Raw genomic sequence first — 27,214 nt, 5'->3', positions numbered from 1 at the left:
TTAATTTTATGAGTTGACAGTGGATGAATTGTGAGTGCCTGTGCATATTATTATATGATCTCTTTAAAAGCAGAAAACAAACAAAAAAATTAATCCCAGTGTACCACTGCTGAGTTTATTTGGCTTTTTTGGCACTAGACTTTAATGATGTTTTTGACAGAAAGTGGAAACTTTCATGATCTACCATAGAGGTTGCTGAGTAGTCTCAATGCATCGGAGAGGCTTGTTGGCTCGTTCTTATTCCCTGTAAATTTCAAGAACTTGTCATGCCTGGTGGGGGAACATTACCCTAAGAGCACAGTTTCTATAAATATCGACTTATTTAAATTTGCACTCTGTCCCATTTTGAGGGCCTTCCTTCCTTCCTTCCTTCCTTCCTTCCTTCCTTCCTTCCTTCCTTCCTTCCTTCCTTCCTTCCTGTGTCTGTCTTAAGAAACAGAAACATACCAATGCAGTAATGGTGTTCCATCACCATGATTCTTATTTGTATGCCACTTTTCCATGGCCCTGATGGTTGTGTGCTATCTCCAGTATTCGAGGCAATAAGCCTGGGTGCGCCAGTTGCTGGGGAACATGGGCGGTGCGGTGCTGTTGCACCATGTCCTGCTTGTTCATCCCTGGCCGATGGCTGGTTGGCCACTGTGAGAACAGAGTGCTGGACTAGATGGACCCTTGGTCTGATCCAGCATCAGGGCACTTCTGATGTTCTTATGTTGGAGGGACTGTAGGACTGCACGCAGGGTCATCTCAAGATGTCAAGCTGTCCAAGGGAAAAGGCAAAATGCCACCCCATCTTTATTCTGAAACCACGTGGACTGGGAGCTGAGCTGAGAAGAACAGTGTCTTGCACTGCAGTTGAGGGCAGCAGGCTAGCTTAAGGGGTCCAGCATGGCACTCGCAGCCTGGAGAAGAGAAGATTGAGGGGAGACATGATAGCACTCTTCAAATACTTAAAAGGTTGTCACCCAGAGGAGGGCCAGGATCTCTTCTCAGTCCTCCCAGAGTGCAGGACACAGAATAACGGGCTCAAGTTAAAGGAAACCAGATTCTGGCTGGACATCAGGAAAAACCTCCTGACTGTTAGAGCAGTACGACAATGGAACCAGTGACCTAGGGAGGTTGTGGGCTCTCCCACACTAGAGGCCTTCAAGAGGCAGCTGGACAACCATCTGTCAGGGATGCTTTAGGGGGGATTCCTGCATTGAGCAGGGGGTTGGGCTCGATGGCCTTGTAGGCCCCTTCCAACTCTACTATTCTATGATTCTGCCTTCCAGCCCCTTGCTGGTGCTTGCTGGGCAGGCAGCAGTCTGAGGTGAGCCAGAAGTCAGGACTGAGGAGCAAGTCAGGCCCAAAGGGCAAATCACAACCTGGGTGGCCATATACACATAGCCCCAAAAGAGGGAATGTGAAAAATCTGCACCACCGCCCCAGTGAGGACTCCTGTGTTTATTTAACACTGCCTCCACTCACTGGGTTCACCTTAAATGTGGGGTGAGCAGGAACCGCAAGACCTGTGACCACATTAACCGGGAAAGAGGATGGCACTCTTAGCAAACTCTTGCAGTCACTGTTGTGCAGAATCCAGCCTGTTGTTCCTTTAACTCTCCTTTAACCAGGAGAGCCAGTGTGGTGTAGTGGCTAAAATGTTGGACTGGGAGTCGGGAGGTCTGGGTTCCAGTCCCCACTCAGCCATGGAAACCCAGGCCTCATCTACACCAAGCAGAATATAGCGGTTCACACAATGAATATCTGTGAACACAATGGCCAACCAGCCATCGGCCAGGGATGAATAAGCAGGACATGGTGCAACAGCACCCTCCTACCCATGTTCCCCAGCAACTGGTGCACACAGGCTTACTGCCTCAAATACTGGCGATAGCACACAACCCTCAGGGCTAGTAGCCATTGATAGCCTTCGCCTCCAGGAATTTATCCAACCCTCTTTTAAAGCCATCCAAATGGGCGGCCATCACTACATCTTGTGGTAGAGAGTTCCATAATTTAACTATGCACTGTGTGAAGAAGGACTTCCTTTTATTTGTCCTGAATCTCCCACCAGTCTGTTTCATGGGATGACCTCGGGTTCTAGTATTTTGAGAGAGGGAGAAAAATGTCTCCCTGTTCACATTCTCCATACCAGGCATAATTTTGTACACCTCTATCATGTCTCCCCTTAGGCTCCTTTTTCCCAGGCTAAACAATCCCAGTTGATGTAACCTTCCCTCCCATTTTGATCTACTAGTAGATCAGCAAGGATTTATGACTCTGAGTTATGTACCGATAGCAGCAACTAAATGACTGTCCCCATGCCTCACCCTGCTACAATTCTTCTTCTGGAATTAAGAGAGCTTGGGGTAACCAGGAACAAATTTGTGTGTCCAAGGACTGCAGGCTCCATTCAGTTACGAGAATCAGAACCAATTCCTGAATTTGGAATCCTATAATTCTAAGTGCGTGACTTTTGAACCAGGTTTCAGTTGGTGGATTTCAGGGCCATAGTAAATTACGAAATAGATTCCCCAAGTCTGAAGTCTGAAGCCTTTTTTTTCCAAATTTGCAAAGGGGGCAATTTATCTTTCAAGACCAAAGCAGATTCAGCAAGCCTGAAATCCACCCACCGCTGTGATAGATAAAGACGTCCATTTCTTTAGTTACAATTTATTTATTTATTTATTTACAATAGTTATATACTGCTCCCCATCTGAAGTTTTCAGAGTGGTGAACAAGAAGTAGAATAAAAATGGAAGAAAAACACCATATTAAACATTACATTTTTAAAAGAACAAAGTTTGGATCAAACCGCAGCCGGTCATTTAGGGAAAGCTTCCTGAAACAACAAAGTTTTCAGGAGGCGCCGGAAACATCACAACATTGGCACCTGACTGACCTCCAAAGGCAGGGATTTCCTTTGCCGCGAAGGACAGAGGCGACTAAATCTGAGCTTCTAGGGTGGCTCAGATCTTAACCCTTGCAAACCAACCTTGCAAGCCCTTTCTCTGAGTACCAAGAAAGGAGGAGCCATTGTAACTCAGTGGTGGAATGCCTGGTTTGCATACAGAACGCCCCCGGTTCATTCCTTGGCATCCTCAGTTAAAAGGACCAGGGATAGAAGCTGAGGTGGTTCTCCTCTTCTGCAGAACCACAGCCAGGGTAGTACACAACACTGGGCTAGGTGTAAAAATAATCCAACCTGGTAGAAAGCAGCTTCTTAGTTTCCTAAGTTGGTCTCAAAAGAGTGGCTTGATGCCAAAGGAGAAGCGGTGAGGTGGAAGCCAGGTTGCCTTTTCATCTCGAAATGTCACCACTGACTAGCGGTGGTGGGAGTTGAGGGCTCCTTCCAGGCAGGAGAGCAGCAGACCTTCTCCAGAGTCCTGCAGTCTGCAGCAACTGCCGTTTTGAATTTACCAACCTGTCTCTGTGCAGCTGCCCACCGTATTTCTCTGCATCACCAGAGCATTCAGAACGGAAGGCAGGGAAGGCACAACGCCACCTGCGTTTTGTCGGGGCAATGGCGTTATTTCTTATATGAAACATGTCTAGGAGTGAGCAATTTCTTAATAGGAGTGACCAAGAAATTCAGATTTGTTGTATCTGTTTAAGCAAGCCATTTTGATGGGGTGGGGGCATTGCTTAGGTTATCTCCCCCCCTTTTCTGAACAGGAGGGGTTTGACGGCAGTCTTAATAGTAAGGATACAGGCCAAGTTCTCGCAAACATTGGAGCAAGAGTGTCGGAACTTAGGAGAACTTTGGGGTCTTGTGAAAGCTCACCTCAAATGAGAGGTGGATTTTTAAGACACCTGAACGTTTAGAACAAAATCTGAGCCAGAGAGGATGCCTGTTCCTGAGCCAGGATAAACCTAAACCATGGTAATTTAAATCCATTTACACCAGGGCCTCATCTACACCAAGCAGGATACTGCACTATGAAAGTGGTATGAAAGTGGTATATAAAAGGCAGGAGCCACATCAAGCAGGATATAGCGGTATGGAAGCGGTATATGGTCTGTGTCAATGGGCCCCAACGGTTGTCAGTGCACTTTCCATTCTGCTATAAAGCAGTAGTGTGGCTCCTGCCTCTTATATAGTGCTTTCATACTACTTTCATAGTGGAATATCCTGCTTGGTGTATATGAGGCCCATGTTTCCAAGCTCTAATTCAAGCAGCGTATGGAGATGCATGCAACTTAATTGGTTGCTATAATCATTAAAAACATGTCAGTTTGCAGTGGACTAGTGCCTTCGTATTACCTAGAAACATCTCCAAAAGCCACTTGCCAGTCTACCCACATGCCTTTCAGACTGTAGAATGCCAATCTGCTTAAGGGAGCAATTATAGAATCATAGATACATAGAATAGCAGAGTTGGAAGGGGCCTACAAGGCCATCGAGTCCAACCCCCTGCTCAATGCAGGAATCCACCCTAAAGCATCCCCGACAGATGGTTGTCCAGCTGCCTCTTGAAGGCCTCTAGTGTGGGAGAGCCCACAACCTCCCTAGGTAACTGGTTCCATTGGGAAATCAAAGATTTCTGTTTGATTTTCTCCTGCACATGGAAGGACATTGCAGGACAAATGTATTTATATTTATTTATTTATTTATTTATTACATTTAGAAATTAGAAACCAAATGCACAGTTACAAGATGGGGGATACTTGGCTCAGCAATACTACAAACGAGAAGGATCTTGGAATTGTTGTAGATCGCAAGCTGAATATGAGCCAACAGTGCGATATGGCTGCAAGAAAGGCCAATGCTATTTTGGGCTGCATTCATAGAAGTATAGCTTCCAAATCGCGTGAGGTACTGGTTCCTCTCTATTTGGCCCTGGTTAGGTATCATCTAGAGTATTGCATCCAGTTCTGGGCTCCACAATTCAAGAAGGACGCAGACAAGTTGGAGCGTGTTCAGAGGCGGGCAACCAGGATGATCAGAGGTCTGGAAACAAAGCCCTATGAGGAGAGACTGAAAGAACTGGGCATGTTTAGGCTGGAGAAGAGAAGATTGAGGGGAGACATGATAGCACTCTTCAAATACTTAAAAGGGAGGGCCAGGATCTCTTCTCGAGTGCAGGACATGGAATAATGGGCTCAAGTTACAGGAAGCCAGATTCCGGCTGGACATCAGGAAAAACTTCCTGACTCTTAGAGCAGTACGACAATGGAACCAGTGACATAGGGAGGTTGTGAGCTCTCCCACACTAGAGGCATTCAAGAGGCAGCTGGACAACCATCTGTCAGGGATGCTTTAGGGTGGATTCCTGCATTGAGCAGGGGGTTGGACTCGATGGCCTTATAGGCCCCTTCCAACTCTGCTATTCTATAATTCAATGATTTATATACCGCCCCATAACTGAAGCTCTCTGGGCAGTTTACAAAAATGAGATGAGATGGAAAGAGAGGTGTGACTGGGTCTCCCGCGTGTTTTTTTAAAGCAGTCACAAGATGGGTATAAATTGGTACCGTTATACATGTATAAAAGCTGAACGTTTAGGGAAGAGCCTGGCATATCCTGGGGGCACCACATCCCCTAAGTCCCCCCCCCTGAAGCTATGCCCCCATCCTGCTGCAATATGGACCTGGACATCTGAAAGCAGAATTAGGAACAGACGAATCTGTCAATTTCACATTTTTCCTTCATTTGAATTTTTTAAAATCTTCACTTCATCTCGAAGATGAGGAAATTTGCAGGTTTGGGTAAATCCTCTGTTCCGTGTTGTGGAACGCCCTCCCTTTGGAGGCCCGACTGGCACAAACTCTGGCTTTGCTTCGGTGCCAATTTGAAACATGGTTTTTTAAACAAAGCCTTTGGGGGCTCAATTTGCCTAAAGTTGCACATAGTTTTAACTGTTTTTACTGTTTTAATTTTTTTTACTGTCAACAGCTTCTTAATGGTTTAATACTTTTTTAGCTGTGCAAATTATTTATTGTTTTAGAGTGCTTGAATTGATTTTATTTCTGTGCCGCCCTGAGATCGAATGATATAAGGCAGGAGTGAAATTCCCACCCAACTGCACCAGCCAGATTCAATAGGTACAGGAAGAGAACCACGTTGTACCTGCCTACCATATAGCCATTAAAGCTGAGAACCCTTTCAGAAAAGAATCAGGTGGCAACCCTAAATCCTGAATCAGAACCACAGACGTGGCTGAATACACGGGGAGTCATCCAGCCCTCATTTAACACACATTTCACTATAGCTGGCTTTTTAAAAATTGGTTGTAAGTGGTAATTTGTAGTGTGTGTGTGTGTGTGTGTAAAAAGAAAAGAAAAAAGATACTGCATAGGTACAGTTATGCATAGGTACAGTATGCTGACGACACGCAGCTCTATATCTCCTTTTCATCTTCAGCAGGAGAGGCTGTGGATGTGTTGAACCGGTGCCTGGCTGCGACAATGGACTGGATGAGGGCTAATAAACTGAGACTCAATCCAGACAAGACTGAGATGCTGTTAGTAGGTGATTCCACTGATAGGATGGGTGTGTGTGTTCTACCGGTTCTGGATGGGATTGCGCTCACTCTGAAGGAACAGGTTCATAGCTTGGGGGTTCTTTTAGATCCATCATTGTCACTTGAGGGTCAGGCGACCTCAGTGGTATGGAGTGCCTTCTACAAACTCCAGTTGGTGGCCCAGCTATGCCCCTATCTGGACAGAGATAACCTGGCTTCAGTTGTCCATGCTCTGGTAACCTCCAAGTTAGATTACTGCAATGCGCTCTACGTGGGGCTGCCTTTGAAGATGGTTCGGAAGCTGCAGCTCGTGCAAAATGCAGCGGCCAGATTGATTTCGGGAACCAGAAGGTTCGACCATATAACACCTGCTCTGGTCCGCTTGCACTGGCTGCCTGTATGTTTCCGAGCCCAATTCAAGGTGCTGGTTTTGACCTATAAAGCCTCACATGGCTTGGGACCACAATACCTGACGGAACGCCTCCCCCGACATGAACCTACCCGATCACTACGTTCAACATCTAAGGTCCTCCTCCGGGTGCCTACTCCGAGAGAGGCTCAGAGTGTGGCAACGAGGGACAGGGCCTTTTCGGTGGTGGCCCCCAGACTATGGAATGATCTCCCTGACGAGGCTCGCCTGGCACCAACGCTGCTATCTTTCCGGCGCCAGGTTAAGAGTTTCCTCTTTGCCCAGGCATATGGCGGCACATCTTAATCACCCACATGTTTCGTTTTTTAACGGTTTTTAATGCTTTATGTGTATATGTTCTGTGTTTTAGAGTTTTAAATTTTGTATACTTGTTTTTATCTTAATTTTAGAATTTCTGTAAACCGCCCAGAGAGCCCTGGCTGTGGGAGCGGTATATAAGTGTAATAAATAAATAAATAAATAAATAAATAAATAAATATTCCCTGCATGGAGAGGACCGTACTGTGGCTACCTGCCATATTGCTGTTAAAGGAGCCTGTCAGAAATTCACTAATTCAGTGCCACAAACTTGATTGAATACACAGGGCTTCAAATCTAGTCGTTTAAGACAAATCACTCCAACCCCTGGGCCTGGTTGGACAAAATCTGTCCAGTTTTGGTTTCTCCCACATTCGTTCATCTCCAGTTCTTTTCATCTTGAATATGAAGCAATTTGCAAATTGGGAGAAATTCTTATCCAAAACGAACTGAAACGAAATCCCCAGCCGTTCCTAAACAGAATTTTGCTTGAGGTCCTTGAATTCTTTAGCTTTGCTGTAATTCTGCAACCTTTTGCCTCCTCTGCCTCGTTTATGAAATTGCAACTCTCTCTCTCTCTCTCTCTCACACACACACACACACACACACACACACTGTCCTCCCTGCCAGCAAATATACTAGTATGTTTGCCTTCCACCTTTGCATGAATGTTACATCATGAGACAGCTTTGATCCCCTTCCAAGTTGCAAGATGGAGGGAGCCAAAAAAGAAAAAAGAAATCAAGAAAAAGCAACACACGCATATATTACCCCCCCCCAAAAAAATTCCCTCTCTTTGCTTTGCTTTGAAATACTGAAGTGTGTTTCCTGCACAACCTGTTTTGGGCGCCCTTGCCTGGTGATCCGGCACGCCCATTTAACCTATAAAACAGCCAGCCTGTGATGTCTCTCTTAGAGAAACATTAACAAAAGGAGGTTGGTGGGAAAAGAAAGGTACAGGCTGTATGGATGATCCGGCTGGCGTCTGGCTACGGGAGAGCTGCCCCGAAAGACAGTTGGCGGTTTTGGACCCGTGTCACGCTGGCTGGGGTTGGCGGACGGTGTGGGGCATTGGGAAAATGATGGACCTTTTAAGCAGCCTTCTGGTGAGTGATGGTGGTCAAGGGAGGCGGATTCAGGAAACATATCATCCGTGTGCACCGTTGATTCGTTTGACCTTCTGCTAAATAACTAACATCTTGGCTAGATTCAATATGTCAGCTTTCCCCCAACTGGGGGCCCCTCCGGCTGGGTTGGACTGCAACTCCCATAATGCTGTAGTCCAACACAGCAGAGGGCCCCCCAGTTGGGGGAAGGCTGCATTATTTATTTATTTATTTATTCCATTTTTATACTGCACATCAACCGAAGCTCTCTGGGCAGTGCACAATTAAAAACCATAAAACGCAACAAGAATAGATCAGTTAAAAACATTACAAGTTAAAAAGGCAACATAAAAACCAGCTAAGCTAAAAAACAGGGAAAGCCTGGGTGGAAAAGGTATGTTTTCAGGAGCCGTTTAAGAGCTGTTACATTTTCTGCCTCCCGAACCTCACGTTTTCCAGAGGGTGGCAGCTGCTACAGAGAACACGCCATCTGCCTTTGTTGCCATATATAAGGGAAGGTGGACTGATAGGTCCCCTGGTCCCCAGTTATTTAGGGCTTTGTAGGGTAACAGCATAACCTTGTATGTGAACGTTATGTGAAAATTAGCTACATATACCGTATTTCTTCAATTCTAAGACACACTTTTTTCCCCGTATAAACATCTCTAAAAACGGGGTGCATCGTAGAATCACGGGTGTGTCTTAGGTTTTTTTTTCTGTTGGTGGTACTGAAATTAGTGTACGTCTTACAATCGATGGCGTCTTACAATTGAAGAAATACGGTAATCCAGTTTCTGGCTCTTGATAATCCTGAATTATAATCCTGATAATTCTGACTCTTGTTGATCCAGAAACAGGCAGAGGAAGCTGCAAGGACTTATAGACCCCCTCAGTGCCTCCTGTTTGTCCCTCCATCACCATCTTCTTTTCCCCAAGTGGCGAATTGGCCCTGCCCTTCTGCCCTAATACTTTATAGCCAGGGGTGGGGAACTGAGGGCCTTCCAGATGTTGTTGCTCCAAACCCCCAGCAGTCATAGAATCATAGAATCATAGAATAGCAGAGTTGGAAGGGGCCTAAAAGACCATCGAGTCCAACCCCATGCTCAATGCAGGAATCCACCCTAAAGCATCCCCGACAGATGCTTGTCCAGCTGCCTCTTGAAGGCTTCTCATGTGGGAGAGCCCACAACCTCCCTAGGTAACTGATTCCATTGTCACACTGCTCTAACAGTCAGGAAGTTTTTCCTGATGTCCAGCTGGAATCTGGCTTCCTTTAACTTGAGCCCGTTATTCCGTGTCCTGCACTCTGGGAGGATCGAGAAGAGATCCTGGCCCTCCTCTGTGTGACAACCTTTTAAGTATTTGAAGAGTGCTCTCATGTCTCCCCTCAATCTTCTCTTCTCCAGGCTAAACATGCCCAGTTCTTTCAGTCTCTTGTTTTGCCTAGGGAGAAGTTTTGTTTCCAGACCCCTGATCATCCTGGTTGCCCTCCTCTGAACACGCTCCAGTCCTATCCAGCATGGGCAATGCTCAGGGATGATGGAGGTTGGAGTTCAACAACATTTGGAGAGTCACCATGTCTGTCCTGGAGTGCACCAAGTTCAAATCTCCAGGGCCCGATGAATTGCCTCCTAGAGTAATAAAGGAGCTGGCAGAAGAACTCTCAGAACCACTGTCCATTATCTTTGCAAAATCATGGAAGGCAGGTGAAGTGCCAGATGACTGGAAGAGGGCTAATGTTGTCCCAATCTTCAAAAGGTGCGAAAAGGAGGAACCTGAGAACTATAGATCAGTTAGTCTGACATCCATCCCTGGGAAGATTCTGGAGCAGATTTTAAGGAAGTCAGTATATAAGCATCTTGAAAACAATGCTGTGATTACTAGAAGCCAACATGGATTTGTCAAGAACAAATCCTGCCAGACTAATCTGATCTCATTCTTTGATCGGGTAACCTCCCTTGTGGACTGTGGGAATGCTGTGGATGTAATATATCTTCAGCAAAGCTTTTGACCAAGTGCCCCGTGACATTCTGATTAACAAACTAGCTAAAAGTGGGCTAGATGGAACAACTATTAGGTGGATTCACAGTTGACTACAGAATCGGACTCAAAGAGTGCTTATCAGTGGAACCTTCTCAAACTGGGGAGAGGCAACGAGTGGGGTACTGCAGGGCTCAGTCCTGGGCCCAGTGCTCTTCAACATTTTTATTAATGATTTGGACGAGGAGGTGCAGGGAACGCTTATCAAATTTGCAGATGACACAAAATTGAGTGGGATAGCTAATACCCTGGAAGACAGAAACAAACTCCAAAGTGATCTTGATAGGCTGGAGTGCTGGGCTGAAAACAACAGAATGAAATTTAATAGGGATAAATGCCAAGTTCTACATTTAGGAAATAGAAACCAAAGGCACAGTTACAAGATGGGGGATACTTGGCTCAGCAATACTACAAACGAGAAGGATCTTGGAATTGTTGTAGATCACAAGCTGAATATGAGCCAACAATGTGATATGGCTGCAAGAAAGGCAAATGCTATTTTGGGCTGCATTAATAGAAGTATAGCTTCCAAAGCACATGAGGTATTGGTTCCTCTCTATTCGGCCCTGGTTAGGCCTCATCTAGAGTATTGTGTCCAGTTCTGGGCTCCACAATTCAAGAAGGACGCAAACAAGCTGGAGCGTGTTCAGAGGAGGGCAACGAGGATGATCAGGGGTCTGGAAACAAAGCCCTATGAAGAGAGACTGAAAGAACTGGGCATGTTTAGCCTGGAGAAGAGAAGACTGAGGGGAGACATGATAGCACTCTTCAAATACTTGAAAGGTTGTCACACAGAGGAGGGCCAGGATCTCTTCTCAATCATCCCAGCGGGCATGACACGGAGAAATGGGCTCAAGTTACAGGAAGCCAGATTCCAGCTGGACATCAGGAAAAACTTCCTGAGTGTCAGAGCAGTAAGACAATGGAACCTAGGGAGGTCATGAGCTCTCCCACACGAGAGGCCTTCAAGAGGAAGGTGGACAACCATCTGTCAGGGATGCTTTAGGGTGGATTCCTGCATTGAGCAGGGGGTTGGAACCGATGGTCTCAGAGGCCTCTTCCAACTCTACTATTCTATGATTCTATGGATCACCCTTGTGCAGACACGACATGTGTGAAAGCAAGCCGAATGATTGGAAGTCAGGGAAAAGTGGGTGGGACTAGGGAAGGGGGCGTGACCATCTGGAGAACTTTGGAGGGCTGTATTGGAACGCAAGGAAGGCTGGATTTTGCTCCTGAGCCCAAGGTTCATAGAATCATAGAATCATGGAACAGTAGAGTTGGAAGGTTCTGGGTCCCCGTTTTAAAGCATGGCCATCTGGAACATTTGGATGTCTTTCTTAGGGTTGGCATTGCTGGGTGGATGTCAAGGCACCCAGCCCTGCAGGGGGTCCACGGCCAACCCCTGATCCTCCTTGCATCCGCTGCCTACTTTCCAGTGCTCTCGGGGTATGCAAGCAGGGACACAAGTGGGGACATGGGCAATCACTGTCCATCTGTTTTGTGTTCTCCTTCTGGACACGTCTGTGGATTGGGTTGAGTCTGGGGAGGGGAAGCAAATGGGCAGCAGTGACAATCCAACAAACCTGGACGCAGCACCATTCTTGGTGTACATTTAGGAGTACCATCTGAACCGGTGAGGAAAATATTCATCCACGGAGACCCTCTCATTACAGCCATCATTGGACGAGCAATGCAGACCTCAAGGGTCACCCGTCTTGGGGAAGGATCATAGCCCAGTGGTTGAGCACATGATTTGTATGTAGAAGGTCCCAGGTTCAATTCCTGGCCAGGGCCGGTGCTACCATAGAGGCCACTCAGGCGGATGCCTAGAGCGCCAAGGTAAGGGGGGCGCCGAACGCCACACCCGGAAGCCGTTCTCCTACAGCGGCTCTGAGAGGGTGGCTTCTAGGCACGCCGTTCCGAAGCCACCTGCCCGCCCCAGCGTCCTGGCTTCGCTTCGGCTGGGTGCCCACCCAGCTGAAGTGAAGCCATGCCCGCCCGCCCCCCAGCATCCTGGCTTCGCTTCGGCCCACCCAGCCGAAGCGAAGCCAGGACTCTGGGGTGGGGGTACGGGCAGGCGGCTTTGGAACTGCGCGCCCGGAAGTCACTCTCCCAGAGCGGCTTCTGGCCGGGCGCGCCATTCCAAAGCCCACCCCACCCCTTCCCAGCGTCCTGGCTTTGCTTCGGCTGGGCAGATCAGATGGTACCCCGCGCCCAGGTACGCTGGGGTGGGGGTGGGTGAGTGAAAGCAGCTCACCTGCCTAGGGTGCAAAATAGTCCGGCACTGGCCCTGTTCCTGGCAACTTCAGCTAGGGCTTGGAGAGTAAATAAATAAATAAATAAATAAAGAATCCTGTCTCAGACCCTGGATAGGACTGAGCTACCTGGACCAATGGCCTCACTCAGGATGAGACCGCTTCCTATGTCTTACAGAAGCAAGGATGGCAGCGGGGAACAGTTCTTTGCAACTTGGGTGAAACATGCAGTTGAACAGCTTTGCAGGGACATATGGGAAGAACTTGGCTTTCCAATGAAACCGGAAGCTGGGGGCGGTAGGGAGAACCGGTTGCCAGCAAAGTGTTGATCTGATATATGCTGTATTTATATGAAGGGCTGTATTGACAGAATCTTGTTGGCGTTGATGGGCCTGGCCTGTCGGGCCTGCCTTAAGCTAGGAACAGAGGCTGGTGGTTGGCAGGGCTGCCTTTTCGCTGTAAGCAGGGCTCCGGGGGATGCACAGTAACGTTTGGAACACGTCGCTGGTGGCGCACGCGCTTTGGCGGCCGATCAAATCCCTCTTGCTGTGAAATGTGGAAAACGTTGCCAGCTGCTGCCTGCTCAGCAGTGTTACAGGCGGACCTTTGTCTCAGTCCAAACCTAGGAAGTAGGATCCCGAAATGGTCACGTTTCAGAGGCCTAGCGAAGCCTGTTGTTCGGCGATGTGGGCGGCGGGTTTGCGAGACTCGGAGATGTAAATGCACCTGGGACGATACGTCCATTCCAGGTTCTCTCTCTTTCTCATTTCAACCACCTTAAATGCCGTTCATCCCAAACGTTGAGGGGAAAAAGTTTGTGTGGAAATTTGTACCCATTTTTGTGCATATGTCTCCTTATATTTGTACGTTTCTGCACAACGTTGACTAACGTACAGTATTTTGCAAGCAGTTTTCCTACTGTAACGCAGGGCAGAACATTATTTTTGCTAATACAGGCATTTTTATGTTCATGTTCCTCAAATATACAATATTTTATACACATTTTTTGATTGCAAAATCCAGAGAAGTGCTGGGGAACATGGGTGTGAGGTTGCTGTTGCATGCTTCTCGGCTACTGTGGGAACAGAAAGCTGAACTAATTAGAAGTGGGGAAAGACATCACACATTGCAATGGTACTAATTCCAAAATGTACATCAGGAGTCCTCAGGGTGTGGAACAAGAATCATAGAATCATAGAATAGTAGAGTTGGAAGGGGTCTATAAGGCCATCGAGTCCAGCCCCCCACTCAATGCAGGAATCCACCCTACAGCATACTTGAAAGATGGTTGTTCAGCTGCCTCTTGAAGGCCTCTAGTGTGGGAGAGCCCACAACCTCCCTAGGTAACTGGTTCCATTGTCGTATTGCTCTAAAAGTCAGGAAGTTTTTCCTGATGTCCATCCATCCAGAGATGCTGGACTGCAAATGCTGCATTGAGCAAGGAGTTGGACTTACTGACCTTCAAAGCCCCTTCCAGCTCTATGAACACTGCACCTAATTATCCATTGTTATAATTATCCATTTTTATAGTTAAATTGGAATGTAGAAATAGCTCAGCTTGGGCAAATGGGAGATGTGTGGATTTTGTAAAATCCATTCCATCTGCATTTCATGGATTGTCAGATGCCTTTTGCTGCTTCATCTGTTTATTGGTAGAATTGATTCCCCCCCCTCATTCCCCAAACTTGCATTTGCACTTGCAAAAATGCACAAATCCCCCCCCCATGCATGTTTTCATGCTTTTGCCTATGGGGAAATATGCATTTTCAGCCATTTGTGTGGTTTTTATATATATATTAATTTTACATATTTTTCTATGAGTAAATTTGCGTAAAATGCTAGAAAGTGAAAAAAACCAACTGGTCCTCAAGTCTGTGGAATCCGTGTGATTCAGGAAAAGCCAGTTTGCTATAGAATCCAGATTCATAGAAAACTGAACTAATTTGAGTCCTTTATCTGACATCCTTTGTGCTTGCTGTTGGGGTGGGGGTAATAAAGCAATTGAATGGGGGCAATTTCTCTCCTTCCTAACCCTGCGTGTAAATAAAGAGACTTCGATCTACCCTGTGAGCAAACAGAGGCTTGATCAAAAGCTGTCAGAAAGGTTGGATAAGAGGACTAAAATACTTACCTCTCACCTGGGCTTCCCCCACCAACTTTCCTTTCCTTAGGAAGATAGCCGTGTTTGTTTCTTAGGAGTGTCCCCATATTTGACAAGAACTCTCAGCGCAGCTGGCTAGCTCTTCTTTTTCTTTTGCAAGGAGGGCAGCCTCGCTTCCTGAGAAAATAAACCTGCAATCGAATTACCCTGCTGTTACTAGACGGAGGCGATGACTTTGCAAATGACTGGAAAAAGGAAGACGTGAGGCTACCATAATCTAGTTTGGTTGGGCTGGCTCGCTGGAACCGTGCCATTAATTTGCCTAATGGTCTGCATCTGCCTTTTCTCTGGCTTCTGTTCTGAAACAGGATCGTTGTACCACGTTACGTTATTGGGGTTGGGTTTAGGGACCGCCACCAGCTCCTCCTGGCTTTCTGGCCTTACTTCGCCTTGGTTCTTGCAGGCACTCTCAGAGCTAAGAATAGCTTTCTTTCTCCTCGCTGTGACCAGAGTTTTCAAACCCACAACCCCTGCTGATGTCAGGAGGGAAGATAGGAAGCTGACGTACACCAGGTCAGGCTATTTCTACATCTAGCCTAGTCTTCTTCTATCAAGTCAGACCCTTCCAACTGCAGTGGTTCAAGTGGGCAGTTCGATTCTTCTCTGCTCATGTCAAACGTACACATGAATTCCATCCCAGCAGCTTCAGTCTGGAGTCTTTTTTGCTGAGGAGTGGCCGTGTTTGGGAGATGGAAAGACCATGGTTGAACAACTGATTGGTATCCATTTATCTTTTGCATAGAGGGCTTTGGCCTAGGTATGGGACAGAAGGCCTTTAAACTGGCACATGGCATATTAGAAGTTGGGCAGGTGGCCTGGCTTTTGTTGTCAGGTCTTGCTGAAAGCAAGACCAGGCCTACAACCTGCGTCATAGATCCTTGCTGATGTGCTGCAGATGTTTCAGCTGTGAAGTGTTCAGGTGTGGTGGAAAGCTGCCAGGAGCCCATGGATCCATATGCTACCTCCAATGGGGCGAGCCATTGGGGCTATGGATTGGAATGTCCTCTCTGCAGCAGAAGCAAAGCTATTCTTGGTCAGCAAAGTTGCTGTATTCACCACCACCCTTCTAATTCTGAAGCATGGGGTCCCGGACCTTTGTCCCAACGTCCTTCCTTGAGGGCACCACTACTTTGCGGTAAAGGGTTCACTGCTCCAGAATCTGTTTTAGATATGGCGTGCTATATACATTTTGTAAATAACTAAAGGGTTCCTAAAGGGTTCTCGAGGGCTCTCCCACACTAGAGGCCTTCAAGAGGCAGCTGGACAACCATCTGTCAGGGATGCTTTAGGGTGGGTTCCTGCACTGAGCAGGGGGTTGAACTCAGTGGCCTTATAGGCCCCTTCCAACTCTGCTATTCTATGATTCTATGACTCTACCTACCCATGCTGAGCATTGGCTCCATCTGATCTTCTGGGTCTGATAGCCACTTATACTGTCATGTTTCTCAGAAAATTCCTGCTTTTGATGGGGGGCAAATGATGAGGCTTGCTAAGTAATCTACAAAGCTTTTATTACGCAACAAACATCTTTTCTACCTGAAGAGAGTCTAATCTCTTGGGAAACTTCGCCCTAGGCAAAACTATGCAAACTAAGAGAGACAATTGTCCAAGAAGAATAGGGAGGCTCTTCCCAAACACCCATAACTTCAGAGAGCCTGGTGTGGAGGCAGGTTCTGGTGCAATCCCAGTCGGACTGACTTTCTCACACCTTCCTTCCACTCTGTGCGTTTTCGCTTCCGGCGGATCCTAGCATCAGCTAGCTTGTCGGGTGCTCTTCTCCGGAAGAAAGCTCACTTCCCACTGAGTGTGTAGGATTTGGCCTTGAGAAGATAAACTCTGGAGAGGGCTGACTCCCAGCTGGGGAATTGCTGGTACAGGCTGGCTGGTGTCTGGCGCTGCGTCTTCTAGTTCTGAATCTGATTCTGATTGATTACCTGAAACACCTTCTCCCAAAACAGGGGCAGTAGGGTTAGACATGACATATATATTGCCAACAAATTAGCAAAAAAGAGGACAAAAGAGGACACTGAATTTCATGCAATGTGTACATGCTAATTTATATGTACAGATGCAAATTTAGAATTATAATTGAAATAGAAGTGCAGTCCATCTCACCGTCGTGTGGAAGACTGTGACCAGGTGAGCTGAGTGTCTGCTCTGTCTACTGTCCAGGTGCACTAGATGGCCAACTTCAAGGCCCGGGTTCTTTATCTTTTCACGAGACTTGGACTGGACAGCCCTTTAAATAGAAGGACTGTAAAAGAGGGCCACCCTGCATCAGGATGGGACTTTGTGCAACAACAGCATCTTCTGTGCCTCCTGTCTTGGATCACAGCTCACAGCTCTTTCTCGTCAGCTGAAAACAGCTCAGAACTGATAGGTGGAAATAAGCCTATAGGTCATCCCAGGATTGCATCATGTGCGCAAATGCAGTTCACTGTTTACAATAATGACTTACAATCTAATAAACCCTGTACAGAAGAAAGGAAGGAAGGAAGGAAGGAAGGAAGGAAGGAAGGAGGGAAGGGGGGTTGAATGGGAAAAGAAGCACAATCGGGCATCATGGGGGAAATTCTGGGAGGAGAGAGCTGATGACCATTGGCTGTAGGGAGACCAATGAAAGGGCTTCACTGTCTCATGTCTCCTCTGGTGCAGGCTGGGGAAGGGAGAAGTCAAATGGCAGTTGGTCCCAACTGAGCCCATGGAAGTTCTGAGAGCTCATTCTTAATTCTATCCTGTTGGCTGTACATAGCCCCACAGTTCCTTCAAGAGTGTGTTGCACAGTCTCTCACCATTCTCTCGGTGGTATGAAGATTGCAAAGGGTTTTGCATCTTTGGAGGGCTGGCCCTACCATGAGGCACAGTGAGACAGCTGCCTCAGGCAGCAAATGCCGGAAGGCGTGTGTGTGTGTAGGTAGGAAGCAATGGCCGTTCCCTGGCTACTCCTCTTGAGTTACTGTAGTAAGGAAGGCAGTGGTGGTGAAAATTTAAACAGAAGGAACCTAAAAGGCGACCACCGTAGAAACAAGATAAACCCAATGAAATAAATCATCATTCAAAGATTATACACGCTTATTTATACTAGGATAGCTGTTTTCAATACAATACTAATACAAGTCTACAACAATCGACTATCACATCAGTGTAACATTTCATTACATATCAGTATAGCATTCAATTGTAATGAACAATCAGTTATCCTAGTATAAATAAGTAAATATATTTCATTGGGTTTATCTTGTTTCTATGGTGGTCGCCTTTTGGGTTCCTTCTGTTTGGAAGGAAAGGAACCACTCGTGCAAGCACTGAGTCATGACTGACTCTGGGAGGGACGCCAGCTTTCGCTGACGTTTTCTTGGCAGGCCTTATAGCGGGGTGGTTTGCTGTTGCCTTCCCCGGCTGTTATTACCTTTCCCCCAGCTAACTGGGTACTCATTTTACCGACCTCGGGAGGATGGAAGGCTGAGTCGACCTGAGCCGGCTGCCTGAAACCAGCTTCCGCTGGGATCGAACTCAGGCCATGGGGAGAGTTTTGGCTGCAGAAACTGCTGCTTTACCGCTCTACGCCACACGAGGCTTCTGTTTACTCCTCTTGAATTGCCAGGGCCATTCCTCTTGGAGGACAGAGATGGACGTGTGCTACACAGCCTGCACTTTCTAGGCTAGGTTGGTGCCCTCAGGTGCAGTGGAAGATGTTCCCCATCACTAAGGGTTTCTTGGCCAAGCTGCCACCCCCCAGGAAAACCCTGGACCCAGCCCTCCCCCATTCCAAGGTCAATGTGGTGCATCCTGGAGCACCGTTTGGGTTCTGTGGAGCTGGCCAAACTCATCTTGCAGGCTGTCCCAGTTAGCCATCCCTGCTTTGAATAACTAGAACTTCATTTGGTGGCGATAAAACTGGCAAACTATAGCAGGATGCATTCACCCGCAAGCCAGTGAAATCGGAAATGCTCAGGGTCAAACTAGACGGCCAGATTTCATGTCAGCCCACTTGGTAGGAGCTCCAGTTGTTTGTACTTCAACTATCAATGGAACCTTCTCAAACTGGGGAGAGGCAACGAGTGGGGTGCCGCAGGGCTCAGTCCTGGGCCCAGTGCTCTTCAACATTTTTATTAATGAGTTGGACGAGGAGGTGCAGGGAACACTTACCAAATTTGCAGATGACACAAAATTGGGTGGGATAGCTAATACTCTGGAAGACAGAAACAAACGTCAAAGGGATCTTGATAGGCTGGAGTGCTGGGCTGAAAACAACAGAATGAAATTTAATAGGGATCAATGCCAAGTTCTATATCTAGGAAGTAGAAACCAAATGCACAGTTACAAGATGGGGGACACTTGGCTCAGGAATACTACAAACGAGAAGGATCTTGGAATTGTTGTAGATCACAAGCTGAATATGAGCCAACAGTGCAATACGGCTGCAAGAAAGGCAACTGCTATTTTGGGCTGCATTAATAGAAGTATAGCTTCCAAATCACGTGAGGTACTGGTTCCTCTCTATTCGGCCCTGGTTAGGCCTCATCTAGAGTATTGCGTCCAGTTCTGGGCTCCACAATTCAAGAAGGACGCAGACAAGCTGGAGCGTGTTCAGAGGAGGGCAACCAGGGTGATCAGGGGTCTGGAAGCAAAGCCCTATGAAGAGAGACTGAAGGAACTGGGCCTGTTTAGCCTGGAGAAGAGAAGATTGAGGGGAGACATGATAGCACTCTTCAAATACTTGAAAGGTTGACACACAGAGGAGGGCCAGGATCTCTTCTCGATCCTCCCAGAGTGCAGGACACGGAATAACGGGCTCAAGTTAAAGGAAGCCAGATTCCAGCTGGACATCAGGAAAAACTTCCTGACTGTTAGAGCAGTACGACAATGGAATCAGTTCCCTAGGGAGGTTGTGGGCTCTCCCACACTAGAGGCCTTCAAGAGGCAGCTGGACAAGCATCTGTCAGGGATGCTTTAGGGTGGATTCCTGCATTGAGCAGGGGGTTGGACTCGATGGCCTTGTAGGCCCCTTCCAACTCTGCTATTCTATGATTGTATGATAGGTGATGTTTACATCTGGGTGGATTTTCTGTCAGCTACTGATGGATTTCCACTTCGTGGGAAAAGGCTTCACTGAGTGCAGGGAGCACCAAATCTTTGACTGACCCAGTGAAATGGATTGGTCTTGGATTCAGGAGAGATTTTTTTAAAAAAACACTACACATGGTGATGGGATTCAGTGTCGCAAGATAGGTGTACATGGCTTTAAGAGGAGTTAGACAAACTTCTGGAGGAGAGATCTATCAATGGAACGGCTTGGGACCTCGATATTTGAGGGAGCGCCTCTCCTTGTATATGCCTGCCTGAGACTTGCGATCTATTGGAGGAGCCCTTCTCCGCATCCCACCAGCACAACCCATACGCTATGATGGGACAAGGGAGAGGGCTTTCTCTGTGGTGGCCCCCCGACTGTGGAATGCCCCCCCCTTGGAGGCCCGACTGGCGCCAACGCTGATTTTGTTCCGGTGCCAAGTAAAAACATGGCTTTTAAACAAAGCCTTTAATGGTTAAATTCACTAAGATGGCACATTGTTTTTACTGCTTTTAAATGTTATATTGTTTTAATTTGGCTTGTGGTTTAATTGGTTTTTAGCTGTGTATATTTATTGTTTTGTACTGTATGCTTTTATCTGTACGCCGCCCTGAGATCTTAATGATATAGGGTGGGATACAAATGTTTTAAATGAATGAATGTATAAATAAATAATTTCACTATTATTATTATTATTATTATTATTATTATTATTTATTTATATAGCTTAGGAAAAAGAAAAGTTTTTAGTTGAGCTTTAAAAGCTGCGGTTGATCTTGTAGTTCTCAAATGTTCTGGAAGAGCGTTCCAGGCGTAAGGGGCAGCAGACGAAAATGGACGAAGCTGAGCAAGGGAAGTAGAGGCTCTTGGGCAGGCGAGAAACATGGCATCAGAGGAGCGAAGAGCATGAGCGGGGCAATAGTGTGAGATGAGAGAGGAGAGATAGGAAGGAGCTAGACCGTGAAAAGCAGTGTACCTCTGGATACCAATGGCTGGATGGAGGCAAGAGCCCGTGCGGTCTGTTGCCTTCGTTCTCCTAGAGGCACCTGACAGACAAGTGTTGAACATAGAAAGCTGGCTCCTTGGTCTTATTCAATAGGGCCTCCTCTTACTTTTTGTGTCCTTACAATAACATTTTTGTTTCCAAGTGCGGCTCCCCCAATTGACCCTAGGGAGACCTTCATGCATGGTACGTCTTGTACTAACGCAGGTCTTCATGGTTTCAGCCCTTGTGGCCACAGTAATTGCTCCCGAGAAGCATTGGATGTATCCATGCGGAAACCATGTTTCTGCAAGCCGTTCTATGTATCGACATGCGCTCAGGGAGTATTGGGTGCAAGTCAAAGTGTGAACTGGAACACTATGCACTGGTTTCCAAAGTACGCCTAAGACTGGAAGAAGAAAGCGAATCTCAGAATTTTATCCTACTGGACTACATTGAGACAAAATGTTTAAAAATGGGTGTTAATGCAAATTTCTGATGTGTGAACCCTGCCAATGTCTCCTAGGGAATTTCACAGTCAAGTCAGGATTGGAGTCAGGATTGGAGTCAACCATTACACCACACTGGCTCTCTAATGGTTCTTTATCTTGTGTGTGTGTGTGTGTGTGTGTGTGTGTGTGTGTGTGTGTGAAACCTCCCAGACTCCAACTGGACAGCTCTTCAAATAGAGGGCTATCCTCTGTTAGGAAGCATATATAACCACCCACAATATGAAATTGATATTTCTGGGCTCATATAAATGGTTGCTTCACTTTTTGCTTATATTTTCTATGGAACTCTTATTCACAATTGAAATATAATAATAATAATAATAATAATAATAATAATAATAATAATAATAATAATAATAATTTTATATCAGATGTCTTAGTAGTTGACATAGCTTTGACTTTAATTTCCTTTTTTCCCCCCCATTTCATCCCACAGTCTGCAGAGTTCTTTGAAATGTTAGAAAAAATGCAGGTAAGTGTCATGCTACCAGGTGTAGCAATTCCCTCTAGTGCAGATGTTCTATAGGATTTGGGGGAGGGGAAACAAAAGCAATTCCCAAAGGTGTTTTTGAACTTCAGGTTGGTAAACATTAATATACCTGAAATTAGGATACCTGAGAGAGCGCCTTCTCCCTTACCTACCTGCCCAGTCACTGAGGTCATCCGAGGGTCTGCTCCTGGTGGTTCCACATAGATCCATCCTCCGATTGGAGTCCACCAGGGGAAGAGCCTTCAGCGTGGTGGCCCCCCTCCTGTGGAACTCCCTGCCTTTGGAGGTCAGGCAGGTGCCAACCTTGTACTCCTTTCGGCGCCTCCTGAAAACATCTTTATCCCAAGAAGCCTTTCTTTAACATGCAGCTTTGGATTACTGTTATTGCTTCTTTTAAATTTAGTTTTAACTGTTTTTATTCTGTTTTTATTTTCATTTTACCTTGTACACCACTCCGAAATTTTTCAATGGGGAGCGGTATATAAATATTCTAAATAAATAAATAAATAATATGGGGTGGGGGGGACTTACCTGGTAGGAACGAGATGACACAGGGCTGTAATGAGTCCTTTTGTTGTTATTAACAGATTATTAGATGTTTTCCATCAATTAATACATGAACCGTAAACTACCTCCTGCATTCATTTCCTCCTCTTGAAGTTCCCCCCTTGATTCTTTGCATCATATTCAAAGAGCAAAGCTTTCATGCTTGTAAAAGTGCAGGCGTTGCAGTGAGACCCAGCAGCCCTGGTAGCACTCCTCATTGTGAATGGGCCAACAGGAATGACAGAGCACCGTTCCCAGGGGGCATTCTTGGCTAAAAACAGAAAGAGGAAAAATTGAGGCAGACCTCTTTTGCCGTTATTGATTTTACCAAGGACCTATACCCAGCAAAGCTGGTAATAGGCCCGGGCCAGACGGGAAATGTCGGCCCCATTTCAAAGTGCTCATTAAGTATTTTTTTTAATCAGTTCTAACTCCTTTAGAGTTTTGGCTGGTTCTGATTGAAACCCAGAGTGGATTCACCGCCCCGCTGACATCGGAGCCACCAGCCTACACTGAGCACAATGCTGTATTTGTAGGGTGACCCTATGAAAAGGAGGACAGGTCTCTTGTATCTTTAACAGTTGTACTGAAAAGGAAATTTCAGCAGGTGCCATTTGTATATATGGAGAACCTGGTGAAATTCCCTCTTCATCACACCAGTTAAAGCTGCCCTCTTTTAAATATGGTCACTCTAGTATAGCTCCTGCACCTTTGACAGTTGTGAGGAAGAGGGAATTTCACCAGGTTCTGCATATATACAAATGAAACCTGCTGAAATTCCCTTTTCTATGCAACTGTTAAAGATACAAGAGACCTGTCCTCCTTTTCATATGGTCAACCTAGTATTTGTAATTGTAACTAGGAATATACACTCAGGTCCTCTGAGATGTATTATTTATTGAATTAAATGCAGAGGTCCTCCTCTGCATTTTACCCTAAAATAATGTATCTAATCACTTTTTCATCCCAAACAGGCGCCTAAATCAGAGGAACAAAGAAGCGGAAACCAGAAAAATAAGGTTAGTTTCAGTACAAAATGCTTCGCTGGCCCAACATGGGACCTGCAACAAATTGTTACAGCATGGAGTGCTTTTGTTCAGGATTCAAGCCTCTCCATTCCATTTCTCCCCACTCCCCATTTTGGCTATGTATGGGACAGCACTCACATCCTGCCCAGCGGAACCAGAAGGAATGATTTTCTACATCTGGGAATGTGGCACATGGTCTTACACACAACACAATTCCCCGAGTAGTGAAAATCCCAGGAGTAGTGCTGTCGGGTTTTGTGTCCTTTGGAGGAGAGAACCCTGGAAGCACGATGCATTTTCATAATGTCTGTTGATTTACAAATATACAAAGAGAAAAATAGGTGAGAACAAATAGGGTTCCTGCATTTGCTTCCCCGAAGCAAAAGCTTGGACTTCCCATGAAGCTCAGCAAACTATGACCTGGCCAGTGAACTCTGCCTAGAAACTCTCGGCTCTATAAGAACAGAAGAGGCCTTCTGAGTCAAGCCAAGAGTCCCCCTGTAAGGCACCAGGGGACTCAAACCACGATAGGCCACATTTTGTATTTTGGGAGAGTGCTGTGGGTACTCTCACAAAATGGCTGCCCTAGGAGTGGGCCTTGCCCATTCATAAAATGGTGGGCATGGCTGTCACAAAACACTCATTTCCCAAAAGGCAAACTGGTGAGATTAAAAGAAAAGTAACGTACGCAAGTACAAGGCCGAGGTGGGGTCTGATCGTCAAAACACGTGGTCACTGCTGTGAACCCAAATAAAGACGCCCTTGGGGGGGACAGACAACACTTCACTTGGCAACCAGCCAGCCAGCCTCCCTGTTGGAAAAAAATAGTGTTTTTTTTTTTTTTTTTTAAAAAAATAAGAAATAAAAATCAGGCAGGAAGTCTTGCCAGATCTACACCTCAAGTCAAATCATTACAAATGTGGAAGAAAAAACAGGAAAACGTCACTATATGGAAGGTGGATTTTGCCACAACAGTTATCAGTGCACGTCAATACTGCTATAATAATGTAGATCTAGCCTCTGTCAGATGCCAAGAACTACCGACGGTGTGAAGCTTGTGCGCATTGAGGCTCACAGGGACCATATTGGATGGTCCATCAGCTCCGTCATGACCAAGGGTGTGTTGGAGGCGGGAACACAAGGGAATTCAGCTCCGTGACCCTTTTTCCCGATCAGGGCCATGATGTCCTCTGCCAAAGCAATAATAAGTATAATTAAAATTTCACTGGGTGATCCACTGTACTATACAGACCACTAAACGTGAACAAAAGGTCTTCAGCCAGATGAGATGCAACCTTTCACTTTTAATTAGGTGTGCAAAGAAGTGTTACAATTGCAGTGACTAGAGCAGGGGTTCTGGCATGTACTTTTATACTGTTCTTTTTATCGGGATCTTAGGAATGATCTTATTCTACCTATTTTATATAAATACCCGGGTAGAACTGCAAAATTTTATATTTCCTTATTACTCTCTGATAAGATTCCCTATATTACCAATAAAGTAGCTAAATTTTGTGCAATTGCAATAACATGCCGTACCTTTTTAGCCCCTGAGTGTAGTCTGTGATTTTAGATGGATTTGTTGATATAATTGTTTTGAACTCTGACTCTCTAGAAGTTGGTAGTTTTAATGTGTTAACATATTTTGTATAGATGTTTGTTAAATGTACTGTTGGTATTGGTCAATGACTGTAATAAAATATATTCATTCAATGTGAGCAGGGGTTCTTAACCTGGGGTCCATGGACACCCCAAGGGGTCCATGGATGGGCTTCAGGGGGTCCGTGAAAGTCAAATAAAAATTTATATTCACTATATTAAGGGAATCACTGGAGTTGATTTTTTAAATTTAGAACGCTGTATCTTTAAATACAGTTCCAGGAAGGGGCAATGACCGGACATGAGCTGAAATGGGAACAGTGTTGGGAGTTTTATATGATAGAATCCATCATATAAAACTCCCAGCACTGTTCCCATTCCAGCACTTGTTTCTGTCAAAACGAAAAGTCAAAATTGATTGGATGTCAAAGATGACGTGCATGTTACCTTGTCAAAGACCACTCCATAGTTTCATCTTCTTATTCGAGCCAAACAACAACACCTTCTCATTGAAATGAACTTTTGAGCAGAATTAAAGTTTTGTTTTGTTTAATTTGCACATGATGATTATATTTCATTTTTGTATGGAGTGGCCGTTAATTTTTGCATGAAAAAGAGTGAGAAACATTTTTTTTTTGTTAAGCTTGTTCACTTTATTCATACTTTGTGTATGTCATACACTGTATGAGGCAATCAATTTTCAATAAAATATAGTATACTCATTGCATGCAAAGTTGTGTTTATGTGCTTATGTGCATTTTTCTAGGGAGGGGGTCTGTAGCTTTCCCCAGATTTTCAAAGGGGTCCGTGACTCAAAAAAGGTTAAGAACCACTGAGCTAGAGTAAAGTACTTTACTTAAAGAAAAGGGGCAGAAGTTTCCAGCTGCTTTGTTTTCCTCCCCCTCTGGCTTCCTCTGTGCTAATTTCTCACAAACTATAATAAAACTGGAAAGCCACATTATTGCATTCTGTTGCCAGACCAAGGAGGCTCCATCATGTTTATTTGTAGGTGCGCTTTCCCAAATTAAAGAGCCTCGTGTGGCGCAGAGTGGTAAAGCAGCAGTTCCTGCAGCCGAAACTCTCCCCATGGCCTGAGTTCGATCCCAGCGGAAGCTGGTTTCAGGCAGCTGGCTCGGGTCGACTCAGCCTTCCATCCTCCCGAGGTCGGTAAAATGAGTACCCGGTTAGCTGGGGGAAAGGTAATCACGGCTGGGGAAGGCAACGGCAAACCACCCCGCTATAAGGCCTGCCAAGAAAACGTCAGCGAAAGCTGGCGTCCCTCCAAGAGTCAGTAATGACTCAGTGCTTGCACGAGAGGTTCCTTTCCTTTTTCTTTCCTTTCCCAAATTATGCTCAAAGTCACACTACAATTAACACAGCAGTGGTGTATATTAAAACTAAAACTTCCTAGCTATACGGATTCCGCCCCCCCCCCCATAAATAACAATTATCGCAGAAATACCCCATTTAGCTAACAAACCCTTCACCGACCAAACGAAATCCCTAGGATATCAATGACAGATACATCAATATCAAAATGTTACAATTTAAATCAATGAGATTCAACGTCCATCAAAACAGCAGTATTGCAATAGGTGTATTACCCAGCTGCCTCTACAGAAGAAAGGTCCCAGAGCTGTCTGGGCTTTGTGGACCGTAAACTTGACCTATGCAACGTTTGGTGTTTATGTCAATGGTTTATTAATATCGGTGTTATATGGGGTGTCCATACGGAAAGGAATCATAGAATAGTAGAGTTGGAAGGAGCCTGTAAGGCCATCGAGTCCAACTCCCTGCTCAATGCAGGAATCCACCCTAAAGCATCCCTGGCAGATGGTTGTCCAGCTGCTTCTTGAAGGCCTCTAGGGTGGGAGAGCCCACAACCTCCCTAGGTAACTAGTTCCATTGTTGTACTGCTCTAACAGTCAGGAAGTTTTTCCTGATGTCCAGCCGGAATCTGGCTTCCTGTCACTTGAGCCCATTATTCCGTGTCCTGCACTCTGGGAGGATCGAGAAGAGATCCTGGCCCTGCTCTGTGTGACACCTTTCAAGTATTTGAAGAGTAACCTATGGCTGCGAGAGCTGGACCATAAGGAAGGCTGAGTGAAGGAAGATAGATGCTTTTGAACTGTGGTGTTGGAGGAAAATTCTGAGAGTGCCTTGGACTGCCAGAAGATCAAACCAGTCCATACTCCAGGAAATAAAGCCAGACCGTCCCTTGAGGAAATGGTATTAAAGGCAAAAC

General features: G+C 45.9%; 1 protein-coding gene across 3 annotated transcripts in view; it reads left to right on the top strand.

Annotated features, from left to right (window-relative positions):
• The window catches only part of RAP1GAP2 (RAP1 GTPase activating protein 2), a 141,349-nt gene that overhangs the window by 49,840 nt on the left and 64,295 nt on the right, over positions 1-27,214 (top strand). For 2 of the 3 annotated variants that reach the window (XM_063146835.1, XM_063146834.1), the window contains exons 3-4: positions 21,743-21,778; positions 23,317-23,361. In XM_063146835.1, the coding sequence (XP_063002905.1) occupies positions 21,743-21,778; positions 23,317-23,361 (81 nt within the window). Of the gene's footprint in view, positions 1-8,156; positions 8,283-21,742; positions 21,779-23,316; positions 23,362-27,214 lie in introns of those variants that run through there. The other variant, XM_063146836.1, reaches the window with a different exon arrangement.

Source organism: Elgaria multicarinata, chromosome 22, assembly GCF_023053635.1.
Source record: "Elgaria multicarinata webbii isolate HBS135686 ecotype San Diego chromosome 22, rElgMul1.1.pri, whole genome shotgun sequence".
NCBI classification, from domain to species: domain Eukaryota; kingdom Metazoa; phylum Chordata; class Lepidosauria; order Squamata; family Anguidae; genus Elgaria; species Elgaria multicarinata.
The sequence above is the reverse complement of the archived record's forward strand: the minus strand, read 5'-3'. Positions and strand labels throughout refer to the sequence as shown.